The sequence below is a fragment of the Radiomyces spectabilis genome (genome assembly GCF_025331425.1).
Source record: "Radiomyces spectabilis strain NRRL 2753 chromosome Unknown BYT42scaffold_14, whole genome shotgun sequence".
Classification (NCBI taxonomy): Eukaryota; Fungi; Mucoromycota; class Mucoromycetes; order Mucorales; family Radiomycetaceae; genus Radiomyces; species Radiomyces spectabilis.
In genome coordinates this window covers 561,190-575,428 of record NW_026251939.1, presented here as the reverse complement: position 1 = coordinate 575,428, position 14,239 = coordinate 561,190, and the positions used below count along the sequence as shown (strand labels likewise).

Sequence of the window (14,239 nt, the reverse complement as noted above, 5' to 3'; positions counted from 1 at the left end):
TTTGTTTGTTATATATATACCTTTTCGGATTTTTCACATCTCTTTTTTTTCTTCTTCTTATAGTCTTTCCTTTTTTCCTTCAATTTATTTTTACTTCTTTGTTGTCATTTATCATTCTTTTTTTTATTGAAGCCAACTTCAGTTGTAACTTGCCCAAAAAAAAATTCAACTTGTTTCTTTGTTACGAAAAAAAAAAATTGGAGCTCGATTTGTCCGTCCACACCGTTTTCTTTACTTGAAAAATTGGCTGCATATCGTCAGTTCAAACTGTTTTGAGACAACAAGGAAAAGAGCATTCATTCTAAAGCCCATTGAACGTATCCTTTTCCATTCACATTTATTATTGATTTTATGCAATAGAAAAAAAAAAGAGAAGGATGATTTGATGCGAAAAAGTGAGGAAATGGGTTCTCTACACACTAAATCAGAGAGTATCGGTTTCCTTGAGCTTGGCCAAGATGTTTTCAAACGAATCACGGATTTGTTCGGTGGAATCACGTTCACGCAAGGTGACGGTACCATCTTCCACGGTTTGGAAATCAATAGTGATAGCATAAGGAATACCGAGTTCATCGTTGCGAGCATATCGGCGACCAATGGAAGTTTTGCTGTCATCGGTACGGGTCGAGATACCGTTCTGGCGCAGTTGACGAGAGAATTTCTTGACAAAAGGTTCAAAAGCAGCATTACCGGACAAAGGCAACAAACAGCACTTGAAGGGAGCGACCACAGCAGGGAATGAAAGCACGTTACGAGCTTCATCACCTTCGCGAACCCACCAGCTGTGCTCAAGCAAAGAATACAAGATACGGCCAATACCGAACGAGGGTTCAATGACATTGGGAGTGTATTCACGAACTAGGAAAAACCGGCAAAACAACATCAGAAGACTTCCTTACGAGGGGTGTTATCGTTTTTTTTTTTTTTTTTTTTTGCCACAAAACTCACCATATTCAGTGACGGCACCGCGCTTGACGGAAACATCATCCTTGGACACTTCAAACTTTTGACCGTCGACTTCAACCTCGGAAGTACCGGTGGTTTCAAGATCCTTGGCAAGTTTGGCATAGCACTCATCGGTATAGGTAAGCAATGCTTCTTCAACGGCCTTGGCACTCTTCTTGAATTTGGGACCAAACGTCTTCTTGTTGATCTCCACTTGCCATTGCTCAACCGTTCGGGGTTCAGCCAGTTGCTCGCGGACAACCAGTTTTTCCTTGGTGCGGCGAGAGTGCACGGTCAAATCGTAAGCGGAACGATCAGCACAGCCAACACATTCAATCCAACCCTACAACAAAAAAACATCATGCGTCATATTAGGACCCTAAATTCCAGACAAAACCACAAAACGTCCCGTCACTTACATAGCTGGTGTGAATTTCGGCGTCCCAGCAGTCGGTAGCGTAATGGGCCATTTCGTTATCCATGTGTTGACGGAATCGCAAGCGTTCGCGCTTAATACCGATCTTGGTCAAGAAGAGGTAGATACGAGCAATGAAGTAACCGAGGGTCTGGTTATCAATGATCTTCTTGGCGACAGCATCACCGATGGACATTTCAGTGGTTTCGGTCTTGCCAGACAACTGGACATCCTTGGGTAACAGGGTGATGACGACGTCCTTGACATCGTTGAACGAGGGATGGTCCTTGTTCTCGGGATCGACGAAATGTTCAATTTCCGCCATGGTGAATTCACGCACACGCAAAAGACCCGAACGAGGACTGATTTCATTACGGAAAGAGCGACCGACCTGAGCGGAAGCAAAAGGCATCTTCTCATTGTTGAATTCCAAGAGTTTCTTAAAGTTCAAGAATTGACCTTGAGCCGTTTCAGGACGCAAGTAACCCTTCAATTGACCGGTAGGACCGATTTGACTCTCAAACATCAAGTTGAATTCCTGAGGAACTGACAACTCGTTGCCGGTTTCAGGAGAACGGATATCAAACTTTTGCATAATTTCAGCGAGTTCTTGACCATTGTAGTTATCAATCTAGATGTGATTGAACTCATCAGTATTTTCGCCTGCCAACTCGTAAAAATTCCCCAAAAACGATTAACTTACTTGAGCCAAAGTTTCCTCGTAAAGCTTACGCGTAGCTTCGGGCAATTCGATTGCGACAACGGTACCTTTCTTCTTCTTCTTCTTGGCGTCTTTGGCGGCTTTAGCAGGATCGACGGCAGCAGGGTCGACGGCCTTGCCATCCTTGGCGGCTCTCGCTTCCAAGTCACCCTGAAGACGAGCCTCAAGCACCGCTTCGACAACGTGGTCAGCTCTGAAAATTTCACCATTCTTCAAATCCTTGCACATCCAGTCAGCGAATTTGTCAACGTGTCCAGAAGTCTTCAACACATCGTGAATGGTCATAATGGTTGTATCCAATTCCAACATTTCTTCCTCGAGCACAAAGTGGTTACGCCACACATTGATGATGTTGGTCATGAGAGCACAGCCTGATGGACCGTAATCGTAGAAACCGGCCACACCTACAAAACCCCACGATTAACAACTTGCTCTTTTTTTCATTTTTCTTTTTCTTTCCCATCTCCAACCCGTGAAAACCTACCTCCATAGATTTGGAACGAAGGAGCATAGAAGAAACGCTTGGTAATCAATTGCTGGTAAAAAAAAAAAAGAACACAAGGTTAGTTTTCAATTCGCCTAAGACAAAGAACAGCGTTGCTTTGGCTTACTTCAAGCGCACTTCGGTCAAATGCTTTCTCTGCTGCCATTCTTTTTGTTCGCTTTGCTGTCAAAAAAGAGACAAAAAAATAACGGGATTTGCGCCCGACAATGCCTGAAAAGAAAAAGCCACTCCGGTCAATGGGAAACAAATTTTTGACTCAGTGTGACAGCCCAGTTCGCCAAAGTGCACACGCCCACGCTCAAAACATGCGACTCTTTTTTTTTTCACTCGAAAATCATTTGTTGATCAAATAAGCATTCCCATTCTCAGGAACCATCTGTTGCACAATCAACCAATCTGTTATCGATCAGAGTAAACATCTGCGAAGACGTCTGTATAACGCTGGACTATTTCAATCAAGGTGACAATAGGAATTGACATATATGGTATGCATACCAATGTTATGATGCCCCTGTGAAAACAGAGTGAGAAATCAACAAAAAAAAAAAACGCCCGCAGCGGTACAAAAAAAGTTGTTCAGCACATCAAAGTCTTCAAAAGTAGTGTATAGCATAGTTTAATCAGCAGCGTCAACAATATCCTTGTATTCGCCATTGGATATAACTCATGTTCAAGATAAATATGCATTCTATTGTCGTGAAGATCTATTGAACAACAGCTGGAAGACGCAAAGCAGATTTGCTCGAAATGAACACAGAGGAAATGAAGAGCGAATAAAGTAGAGTACGTAATAGAACTTTTTATACAATTAGGCTCACGGTTCTATGGACCACGTGAGCTAAGTGAACCTGTGAGGCATGCTTCGATATTGATTCATTTCTTTGGCTAGGTAAAGCTGTTGACATGGAAGCGCGCCGCATGCTGACTTTTAAATAGAATAAGCTTTTTCATGAGCGATTCAGGTGTAGTTTTGTGCTTCACTTTCGCCAATGAACCGAGCAATAAAGGATAGCAGCCCAGTACAGCAACGGTATGTGTGCTGTGGATTCTCACGTCGTTTCATTGATGCGGTTCGTTTTTAGTTGACAATGGATAAAAAAAGGCACTGTAATGGCATATTATGTATTTACTTTTTTTGTACGAGGAAGTGTTATGTTGGTTTTTGTATGTTTTCATGCAATTGCAGTTTCTTCAGATTGGGGATTTGCTAAAAAACCACATCTTTTTATCACATATAAGACGGAGTATGAATCACTATGACTGAAATAGCAGTGGGGTGGCTTGGCTCATGACTCATTTAACCATTTTTGACACTTGTCTTTCCTTTTTTTTTTTTTTTTGATTCTTTCTATTTCCTCTCCCTCCTTTTCTATTATGCCAATGGACTTGAGTGTGCCAGTCAAAAATGTGCCTTTTGGCATTCTCGCTCTTATTCATTCAAACGCTCAGTTAGAGGAGTCCATCAAGGTCGTCAGCGGACAGACCGACATTCAACTCGCTGTTGCAGGTCATCAGCTTGTCGGTTCTCCTGCTGTGGCTCGTTTCCTCATTCGTCAAGGACAATTGTTGGATGAACAGTTGCCTCAAAACCAATATCAGGCTCAGCTTATTGACGCCATCCTGAGCGGTCAAAACATCGTTCCTTTGGTCGAAGCTTCTCAGACCACCTTTTTGACCGGCAACGACGTCAGCATTGTCGATTACTTGGCTTGGGATGTCTTGCGTTCCGCCGACAAGCCTTCATCTAAAGTCGCCGACTATATCAAGGCTGTCAATGCTACTGCTGCTGCTACCGAAGCCGTCAAGCAGGCGGACCAGTTGTCGCAATCGGCGGCTCCTGCCAAGATCGACGCGATTCCCGAAATTCCCAACACAGTTTCCAATCCTTCCGGTAATCCTATGGATGTCTTTAGAAACCTTATCGCTGTTCAGCTGGCTCAACTTGCCAAGGTGGATGCGGCTTTGATCTATGATGCTTTGGATTTGCCTCGTTCCCTCGAACACGGTGATCTCGCCGTGGCCATTCCCCGCTTGCGATTGAAGGGCAACCCCGTGGCCATTGCCAAGGAACTCGCCGAAGCTTTTGTTCCCAATGATTACATCACCGGTGCCGTGGCCGTCGGTCCTTTCTTGAACTTCAAACTGAACCTCGGTATCTTGCGTCGTCTCACTATCGAAATGGTCTCCGATAAAGCCGAAGGCTATGGCCGAAATAACTCGGGTGCCGGCAAGACCGTCATCGTCGAGTTCTCCTCCCCCAATATCGCCAAACCTTTCCATGCCGGTCATCTTCGTTCCACCATCATTGGTGCCTTTGTGCGCAACGTATACGACGCAAACGGCTGGAAGAGCATCGCCATGAACTACTTGGGTGACTGGGGCAAGCAATACGGTAAGTAACAAGCTACACTGTACTGCGTCGGGGTCAGCGGAACCGGGATGCTGATTTGTGCGATTTTTTCATTAGGTCTTTTGGCTGTCGGTTTTGCTCGTCACGGTAGCGAAGAAAAGTTGTTGAGTGATCCTATTAAGCATCTTTACGATGTCTACGTTCAGATCAATCGCGATGCCGAAGAGAATCCCGCCATTCACGATGAGGCCCGTGCCTATTTCAAGAAGATGGAAGATGGTGATGAATCGGCCTTGGCCTTGTGGCGTCGTTTCAGAGATTTGTCCATTGTCAAATACAAGGAAGTGTACGGTCGTTTGAACATTCATTTTGATGTTTACTCTGGCGAATCCCAGGTTGGTGAAGGCATGGAACGCGCCATGAAGGTGTTGGAATCGTGCGGTCTCCTTCAGGAATCCGAAGGTGCCAAGGTCATTGACCTCAAGAAATACAAATTGGGTACCACGGTCGTACAAAAGTCAGACGGTACTACGCTTTACCTCACTCGCGATATCGGCGCTGCCATGGAACGTCACGAAAAATACAACTTTGATAAGATGATCTACGTTGTCGCTTCTCAGCAGGAACTTCACTTGAAGCAGCTTTTCAAGACCCTGGAATTGATGGGCTTCGAATGGGCCAACAAGGTTGAGCACGTCAGCTTTGGTTTGGTTCAAGGCATGTCCACCCGTAAGGGTACCGTTGTTTTCTTGGAAGATATCTTGAACGAAGCCAAGGATATCATGCACGAAGTCATGCGCAAGAACGAGAAGAAATACCAGGAAATTGAAGATCCCGAAATGGTGGCTGATAACATTGGTCTTTCCGCCGTCAAGATCCAGGACAACGCCGCTCGTCGTATCAAGAACTACGAATTCGATCGCAACCGCATGTTCACTTTCGAAGGTGATACCGGCCCATACATTCAATATGCCCATGCTCGTTTATGTTCCATCGAACGTAAGAGCGGCCGTGAAGTCAACTTCAAGGCCAACATTGAACTGCTGACAGAGAAGGGAGCCATTGAAGTGCTCCGTACTGTGGCACAATACCCCGATTTGGTCCGAAGCTTGATGAACGGTTATGAGCCTTGCAATGTCGTCACTTACTCTTTCAAGTTGGCCCACGACATTTCTGCCGTATTCGATCAATTATGGGTCCAAGGCGCCGCCGATGATGTCGCCGATGCTCGTCTTTTGATGTACTGGTCCGCTCGCGTCACGCTTGGCAACGCCATGCGTTTGTTAAACTTGAAGCCCTTGCAAAGAATGTAGATGATAGCTCATTATATCTGATAGTATAATTTTTGTCGATTGTATTTTCCTTTTTTTTTTTTTTTTTCTTATGTGATTTATATCACAAAACACTTTCATCCACCTGTATAAAAATCTGCTCATCACATAAAATCCACATTATTGCCTAATTTTTTGGTTTCAATTTCAGTTTCTTTTTTCCACATTTATTCTTTTACGGTCTCAAATGGATGGGCGTCAATGTCAATAAACGGGATAATGTTTGTTGGCATGTAATACAGTAGTGATGGTGTGTGGAGGCAAAGGGGGATCTCAGCAGACGAAGACTGATATGTAAAGTATTATATAAAAGAGACATAAACAAAGTAAGCAGTTGGAGTGATTTTATGTGATGAGCAGGTTTTTATACAGGTGGATGAAAAGCGTTTGTGATAGAAACCACATAAAAAAGAAAATACAATCGATAAAATTATACTATCAGGTATAATGAGCTATCATCTATCAGAATCCGTGTGTTAAAGTGCGTTCTAGTAAGATGCGCACATGCTCCGAAACGGATTCGCTTGGTGTTCGTAAAGTCAGGCGATACATCTATCCAAAAACGAAAAGGTAAGGGTCTTGTTGGTTCCTTCTTCTTCAAGATGCCACTTACATTCTGTTCCAAATTGGGTTCCAATCGAAGCAAGGCGCCAATCTTGCCTCCATTCTTACCGGCATCAATCACGCCGGCACCTACAAAGTTATTGGTGTTGGGGTCAACGCCTTGCAGTAAGCCGAATTGATAGCCTTGCAAAATTGAAGAAACCGTCGACAACTGAATGGGCACCCGACTTTGGAAAATAATTTGCGATTCTCTTGGCGGACCTCCGATTTGGTTCCATCGTCTGAAGAAGCTTGGACCATCCATGTTACCGATGGGGTCTTGAAACTTGGTTAGAACAACCGGCAACTTGAGATGAAGATGTTGCATATCGCCCCCGTTGATTCGGAAACCAATAAATAGGGAAGGCGATTCGGTAAATGCATCCGTACATTCGACTTGGATCAAGCGTTGGATTTGTCCGTTGGAACCAATCACTTCTTGCGAGGGTCCATGCAAATCCAGGACATTAATGTTCAGCTGCTGATGGTTGCCGGCTTTGACATACACGTGCGACATGGGATATTGCGTCTTGTTGCCAAGGTACAGAGCAATACGACCATACGCAGCATGGAACTCGGATTTCAACGATACTTGCATTTGAGGATCTTCATATAATACGCCTTGGCTATGATATTGTAATCGATTGAAACCGAGTTCGTAGCCCGAAGCAAGAGGCAAATGGGCTGGGATAACAGGAGACGGGCTGCGGCTGTTGCTGTTGCTGGTCATAGTTCTACTGTCGATCTGAAGATTATCAAAAGCTAAAAGATCGGCCTCTGATTCGACGTTGGCGGTTTTTGTGGCCGTTGTCTGTTGTTGAGGATGACCGTCAGGAGGAACCGCACGTGCCGATGCAGGACTCGCGGAAGCGGTATCGGTGGAATTCATACGCATCGACGCCATCCGTTTCAATCCTTCTTGTCGTTCCAAGTTGGCCTCCTTGCCACCAATCACCCACACACGTTTGTCTTCGGTATCGCCGTGTTTTTGGTTCAGTTTCAGTAGCAAGGTCGATTCTCGTTCAGGGAAAGGCGGCATTTCCTCGCACACAGTTTGCAACATGTCGTCGGTCGACATGGTCGAAATAGCCAAGTATTCGCACGCTCGCTGCTGCAATTCGGAATCCAGGACATAACGATACTGGTTGAACACGGAAAGCACCTGGCTCTTGATTTCGGGGAAAAGATTCACAAATTTGACATAGGTTGTCAGCAAAAGTGCGCGTGTCTGGAGCGAGCAAAGATTGAATTTGGAGTGCACGGCATTGAACTGCTCAATCGGACTGCAACCAGGAAAGTTGGCAATCAAATGACCGAATTCGCCCAAAATGTACCCTCCCACTTTGACCATGGTTTCATTATATTGAGGAGATCCGAGATAATTCAACACCGTCTTGGCCGCATACTCTTGCAGTTCTTCGTTATTCGTAACAATTTGCACGACACGGAACCACACCTCTTCACCGACTTGTTCACCGGCCGTCGAGATCAATTGCAGAATGATATCAACGTACCATGAATACGCCGTAGCGAATTTCTCGGCCAAAATGGCAATCTTCAACACCATTTCCTCACGCATTGCGTAATCGGCAATTTGCAGATAGCGTAAAAGTTCAGAGACAATGATTTTGGCATTGGTGGTGTCGCACATGGAGTAGAGGAGATCCAGACCCCGACGTCGTACACTGATATCTTTATCACGCAGAGACATCAGGATCGTTTCTTGATGTCGCTTGACAGGTTCGAGAGAATCGGCACAAGCTGCTAAATGGGCCATCGTCTCCAAGCCAAGATATCGCACGTTGGTTTCCTTGCATGAGATGAATCGGCCCAAAAGCGCGGCGGCCTGAGCACAAATCGTCGAGTTGCTATCCAAATGAATCGCCAAGCTAATCGCTTCAAACAAAACGGCATTTTGTGCATTGCTGTGTTGCACATTTTTAGGCGTGTCCTGCGAATTTGTAATGATAATCTGCAAAAGTTCACTGATATCCGACCGTAACTTCGCGTCCTCTAATAAGCAGCAAATTCAGTTTTCGTTTCCAAATGCGTGCATGATTTTACATCATACCAGGCGGAGGATAATACTGTAAAAGGCGAAGACACTTGACTTGCAACCAAGGGGTGGGTACCTTGTAGTAGATGTAGTCCAAGCTGTAGTCTCGATCGATTAAAATCTATCACAGTCCATGGGTTACAAAGGTGCTTGAGTTAATTCCACGTCAATCCAGCCTACTCTTTTCAGTCGATGAACGGCGCGGTCATAGCATCCAGCGTATTCCATAGGGTACGCTTGGGCTAGTGCAAGCACCAGCGTCGTAACGGACAAAGCGACTCCCTGCATTTTGAGTTAGTTAGAGAGTTGCACGACGAACGAGTCGCTGAATGCGCCCACTCACCAGGTCATATTCATCCATCAGAGAAATGATTCGATCCGCCCAGTCTGTGACAGGAACCACGTCGGGATGCTTGCGGAACAAACGAAGCAAAGTCAATGCCGCTTTCTTTTTGACAAAGCTTTTCGATGTCCTGTAGATAACATTTATCAGCATGCTTTCGTCAGGGCACCTGAACCCAGCACGGTGAAATTCTGCTTACGGTGAGATCAGCAAACGATGCACATCGGTGGCCAGCGACTCGGCCATTTCACGACCACCAATGTTGGCAATGGCATGCAATGCAAGACAATTGTTGATTTCGTTCATATCGTCCAAATCCTTTTTCGTCGAATTCACCACCAAGCGCACCAAATCACTGTTTTCGTGAAATAGCAAAGTCACCGCAAGATAACCCTAATAGAATCATGTCAGTTCACCAGGTCCTACTGTACCCGTGAGTCGCATACGCACAATCTGCTTTTCACTGTATTTTTGACTCGAAATGAGATTCACGGCTTCGAGATGACCAAAATCAATCTCCCAACCGAGAATATACATGTATAACAGTTTGCACACGTATTTCTTCTTTTGATATCCATTCAAATTGCCCTCTGTTAGGATAGTATCCCATATTAGCATGGAAAGAATGATGGCTGCCAGAGTATCCGTCACGGATTACCTTTGAACTTGGACCTGATATTGGCCATTTCCTTGTTGATTCGTTTCTCTTCCAATTCTCGTACTCGACCTAGATAACATTCTCGTTACTTAGTTGTATGAGGTGAAAAACTTGTATTCGCTTCAAAACTTTACAATTTCGAATGTCGGCAATAAAGCTATGGATGCATTGTCGAGATTAGTTTGTGTTTATACTTGAAGTTGGTGAAATATCATCAAGGGTCATCTTACACTGTAAGACCGCGCATGCTCATCGTGGGCTATTGTTGTTCGCTAGTTAAGGGGAACAGAGCAATGTCGTTTATATAAGGAAGCAAGGAAAGGTAAGGGTAGGTAATAACGATGAACAAACGACAGATGATGTATGCGATGATACAAACTGCGTGCCTTTTTTTTTTTTTGAACACCAATTCCTCAATTTCAACTACCATTTCGGGATGTGGATTATTTGCTGGTTGGCCATGCTGGCCTATCGTTTTCTGCAACCAAACCTACAAAAACGGAACTTCAATTTCACGAAAAAATATCCAGCGTCTTGCATTAGCAACGCTATTTCTTTATCTGCCTTGCAAATTGACCGGCGATAAATGGAACTTCTATGTCTTCGTTATTTCTCTATTCCAGTTAATGCTCTGACACAAAGTGAAGAGCATGTCCTTGAGATTCTTGGAAAGTTTAAGTCGTGACACCGTTGAATGATCGGAAAAGGATGCGGCTTCACTCGCAGCAAGTTTCAGCGCCGTCCTGCCTCTGCAAAATCATCAGTTAGAAAGATAGACGATAATACAAAATAGTGTTAGCTATACCTACTGCAGTTGATAAGGTTGCCGAAAAATTTGTCAACAATCGGGGTCCACACGTTGCAGATGTCCCATTGTTTTTGTTGTTTCATCCGGAGAGGATTTGGGTCACTCTCATACAAATGCAACCTAAAGTAAAGATTGATTATATTAGATTTTTTTTCTTGCCTTTGACCAACACTGACTTACATCGATACAACTGCGTAGCATATCATATCGATAAGAAAGTCATCAAGAGTGGAGCCACGGTATCTTGTCTCTCCGTATCTCAAGAGGACAGCCTTGATTTCTCTGATGTTTGTTTATAATATGATAAAATAAATTGTTTGGATCTATCAATATAAAAACCGGAACATGTTCGCTTACCCTATTCACTTTTTGATTAAAAGCACGTATTCTTTCCGGCAAAGCCACGATTTTTGACCTGTTCTCGCTGTTTTTTCATTCCATTCTTCTTCAGTAAACAGCTTCTTCATGTCTGGATCAGATGTATCAAGGATAAATGAATGCAGAGCACTGCTCAAAGGATAAATAAATAAAAGATAATGATAATGATATAGAGGATTCCTTACTCCTCTCTTTCCAGTTCTCTGCCGTATTTATTGAGCACTCCTTCCACGGTCCTCCCGGAGGATAACCTCCACTTCAACCGCTCATCCATCGCGCTGTAAGAACTAGCAAATGCTAGGAAGCTGTCATGCGTCAATAATTTGGTATAACCCATGGATAAACTAGCAGAAAAATCACAAAAGCCATCACTCTGAAATAAAATTGTGTTGAGTGATTGTCTGATCCGATTCTAAATAACTTACACTGTTACTTGCTGTTGACGACATTGAACGACGAGTTTTTGAGATGGAATGAAAATGAATCCGAAGACTGTTACTCAAGTGAAAGCTTTTTTGGCATGGTTTCTTATTACCGCCGATTTGTTGAAGGATTTGTCGCCCTTGCAAGACCTCTCCATAATCTGACCAAAAAGATAATGCGAAATCCTGGACAACGAAGACCTCTGAATCCTGTCAAGCCTTGGAAACCGCTCTGACGAGCGCTCCTGTATGGGTTGTAGAAGTGGATGGAAGAAAGCCGCTGCTCGTATAATAGATTGTCGGAAACGTGCTTCATTCTATTATTCGATAAGGTTCTTGGCCAAAAGCTTCTTTTCTTGTTTCCCAGTTCGGTATTCTTCCCCAGACGTTGTAAACTCGAAGAGCCGTATGGCTTTGAAGGTGACATCTTGGGTTTCGTCATCCTATTGCTTGGCGGTCGTCTACGCAAAGACGCCAAGACACTGATATCTTCCAAGAGTCCTTGTGCTTGATCCGGGATGATAAGCTGCTGTTCGGTTTGAAGATATAGTTGTTGTTCGTATATTTCAGTGGCTGCTCTGGCAGTAAGGCGTGGCACTGTCGGCATGCTTGTATACAGCTGTGACCATTTGGTTTGCGTCAGTATGTATTCTTAAGTTTCGGAGTAGATTTTCTTGTTGATTGTTTCGCCTCCAATTTTCATGGATGTAGCGTCTACTTTGTCGTTCGTATCTATTTAAATTTCGTGGAGTACTTCGGGAGAAAATTCCTCCAGTATCTCTTTGATGTCCAAAGATGACTCTGAAACGTCAGGATTACTGCTGGACATCTTGTCGTTGTTATTGCCATGTTGCAAAAAAGAGCTCGAATTTCTCGGACGTCCCCGTCTCCTATCTCCTCGAAGCAGACCTTTGACACTCCCTTCCCAACTGAATCTGCGCTCTTTAAGTCTATCCCTGAAAAGCAACATCAACTCTGAAGCCAATTTGCGCTTGCTGATCACGTCGTGTCCCGAGCTTGAACAGATTTTTATACAATGTCTGTTTCCTGATCTTTCGATGCCCCGCGAAATACTCAAAGCACACACTCCGCAGTTGCGATGCTTAGAGATCTACTGCGATGAATATATGCCTCAAACTTCTCCTTACGAAGAGAGGAAATGGCGAAACAGATCATCGCAACCGGGATTACGTGAGATCTCATTATGGGGTTTGAAGAGCACGCCGGACGAATGTATCATAGCAACGCTTGAAAATCAGCAATTGACTTTGGAGATCCTTGCATTAGTAAATTTGGGTGGCGCGAGTAGGGGTTCCCGAGTATGTGAGCCGGTTCCGATAGCTGGGATTACTCGAAGTAAATCTGGACGCCTCTATCGCATTTGAAGATATCCATCTCTGTGCCTTTGCCGAAAAAGCGCCCTCTATAGAAGCTCTATCACTCCTAGGTGTGCTCAAAACGAACGATCGCGTAATAGAAAAAGTGATCAAGTTGGGATGGTTGACGCAGTTGGATATTTCCAGAACCCAGGTTACAGATATTGGCGTACGTATGCTGATGGATGAGTGCGAATTGGTGGAAGTCCTTGCGGCAGATTGTCGTCTTCTCAGTCCACAGGTCATTCGAGATGCTAGTGATCATTATGGAGAACATGCCTTCAAAACAATATGAATTAAATCCCTCTTTGCCGTTCTCGTGAGGAAAATGACATCCTCTTAAATAAACTAGAATGGATGCAAAAGTCCATGTTATGCTGCCTTTCCCAATGCGCTATACAAGAACATATTCGTGATTGATATCATAAAACGATGCCATGCAGACCGGTTTTGCTGGTTTTGGAACTCATGCGAATCCTATTTCAAATAGAGCCTTATGAATAGGTCCCTTTACCGCAGTTATCACCCAGGAGGATAAAATTTTGGTTCAATCACTCTAGAATGTTGAAAGCAAAGATGATATTGTACCGTGTAGAACCAAAGCATAATACATTTGGAAATCGCAGTTGAGACAGAAAAAGAAAATGTCTTTTCTAGAATCCTTTTGTGCACTTTAACCCCTTTTTTCTTCGAGTGCGACATCCTCTTCCCTGATGGTTTATAAAAGGGTATAGTAAATGATTGCTTTTAACATACATAATCCATACATACTGTTGTACATTCGCAAAGATAACAGTCGTATCTAGTTCAATTTACTATGTTAGAAGATGACATAAAATCGTTCGTCGGTCGGCTTATATCGTTTATGAAATAACCTGACCTCTGCATCAAGAAGAGCATATAATGTGCTTCAGATTAAGAGCAGAGTATCGTACGCGAGTCAGCGTCGTATCATTATATTGATGAAACGCTGCCAAACGTCCATTCACTGTGGATATCGTACCGCATACTTGCTAATGGTTGCACTTTACACGTCTTACATAGTCAGACAAAAGACATGGCACAGACTTTCCAAGTTGGGCCATCCGAGATTGAGTTCTCTTATTTTTCTTTGTTTTATTGGATCAAAGAAGCAAACGCAAAAGAAGCTCAGGAATGTTACGCTGTAATATGATACTAAATATGATCGGGTTTTCATCATCTAGCCGAGGCGTGCACCATCGTCATCCAAAAAAATAATCAAAAACGAGGTCAAGTTCGAGCATCCCAATACCCAACGCACAGTCATCAAGTGAAACAGAATGAGGGAATTGGGAAAAACATAGATG

At 43.8% G+C, this 14,239-nt stretch overlaps 4 protein-coding genes across 4 annotated transcripts; 2 read left to right on the top strand and 2 right to left on the bottom strand.

The window, feature by feature from the left end:
• Positions 1–252: 252 nt before the first annotated feature.
• Positions 253–2,947, bottom strand: BYT42DRAFT_125296 (glycyl-tRNA synthetase). Its single transcript, XM_051562165.1, has 6 exons — positions 2,693–2,947; positions 2,566–2,617; positions 2,064–2,485; positions 1,365–1,991; positions 949–1,288; positions 253–858 (listed from the first exon to the last, which is right to left on the bottom strand). The coding sequence occupies exons 1-6, from the start codon at positions 2,729–2,731 to the stop codon at positions 425–427; spliced, it is 1,914 nt and encodes a 637-aa protein (XP_051419417.1). The 5' UTR covers positions 2,732–2,947; the 3' UTR covers positions 253–424.
• A 994-nt stretch (positions 2,948–3,941) lies between these two features.
• On the top strand, positions 3,942–6,353 carry BYT42DRAFT_539504 (uncharacterized protein). Its single transcript, XM_051565526.1, has 2 exons — positions 3,942–4,978; positions 5,054–6,353. Exons 1-2 carry the CDS (start codon positions 3,961–3,963, stop codon positions 6,247–6,249), a joined length of 2,214 nt encoding a protein of 737 aa, XP_051419416.1. The 5' UTR covers positions 3,942–3,960; the 3' UTR covers positions 6,250–6,353.
• Positions 6,354–6,583: 230 nt separating this feature from the next.
• BYT42DRAFT_586043 (adaptin N terminal region-domain-containing protein) lies at positions 6,584–10,306 on the bottom strand. The gene is made up of 10 exons (XM_051570036.1): positions 10,158–10,306; positions 10,062–10,084; positions 9,928–9,996; positions 9,720–9,859; positions 9,469–9,662; positions 9,270–9,399; positions 9,107–9,208; positions 8,942–9,047; positions 6,881–8,883; positions 6,584–6,819 (listed from the first exon to the last, which is right to left on the bottom strand). The coding sequence occupies exons 1-10, from the start codon at positions 10,178–10,180 to the stop codon at positions 6,730–6,732; spliced, it is 2,880 nt and encodes a 959-aa protein (XP_051419415.1). The 5' UTR covers positions 10,181–10,306; the 3' UTR covers positions 6,584–6,729.
• Positions 10,307–12,662: 2,356 nt separating this feature from the next.
• BYT42DRAFT_549464 (uncharacterized protein) lies at positions 12,663–13,206 on the top strand (the record flags this gene model as incomplete). Its single annotated transcript, XM_051566073.1, has 2 exons — positions 12,663–12,854; positions 12,877–13,206. 2 exons carry the CDS (start codon positions 12,663–12,665, stop codon positions 13,204–13,206), a joined length of 522 nt encoding a protein of 173 aa, XP_051419414.1.
• Between the last annotated feature and the right edge of the window lie 1,033 nt (positions 13,207–14,239).

Bases quoted from the DNA above. Each gene is read 5' to 3' on its own strand.
- BYT42DRAFT_125296 (XM_051562165.1), bottom strand. From the start codon at position 2,731: ATGGCAGCAGAGAAAGCATTTGACCGAAGTGCGCTTGAA. The intron at 2,486-2,565 runs GTAGGTTTTCAC...GGGGTTTTGTAG, and splicing joins TTCGTTCCAAATCTATGGAG to GTGTGGCCGGTTTCTACGAT. The intron at 859-948 runs GTGAGTTTTGTG...GGTTTTTCCTAG, and splicing joins CGGTGCCGTCACTGAATATG to TTCGTGAATACACTCCCAAT.
- BYT42DRAFT_539504 (XM_051565526.1), top strand. From the start codon at position 3,961: ATGCCAATGGACTTGAGTGTGCCAGTCAAAAATGTGCCTTTTGGCATT. The intron at 4,979-5,053 runs GTAAGTAACAAG...TTTTTTCATTAG, and splicing joins TGACTGGGGCAAGCAATACG to GTCTTTTGGCTGTCGGTTTT.
- BYT42DRAFT_586043 (XM_051570036.1), bottom strand. From the start codon at position 10,180: ATGAGCATGCGCGGTCTTACAGT. The intron at 9,663-9,719 runs GTGCGTATGCGA...TGATTCTATTAG, and splicing joins AATACAGTGAAAAGCAGATT to GGTTATCTTGCGGTGACTTT. The intron at 6,820-6,880 runs GTAAGTGGCATC...GTTTTTGGATAG, and splicing joins AACCCAATTTGGAACAGAAT to ATGTATCGCCTGACTTTACG.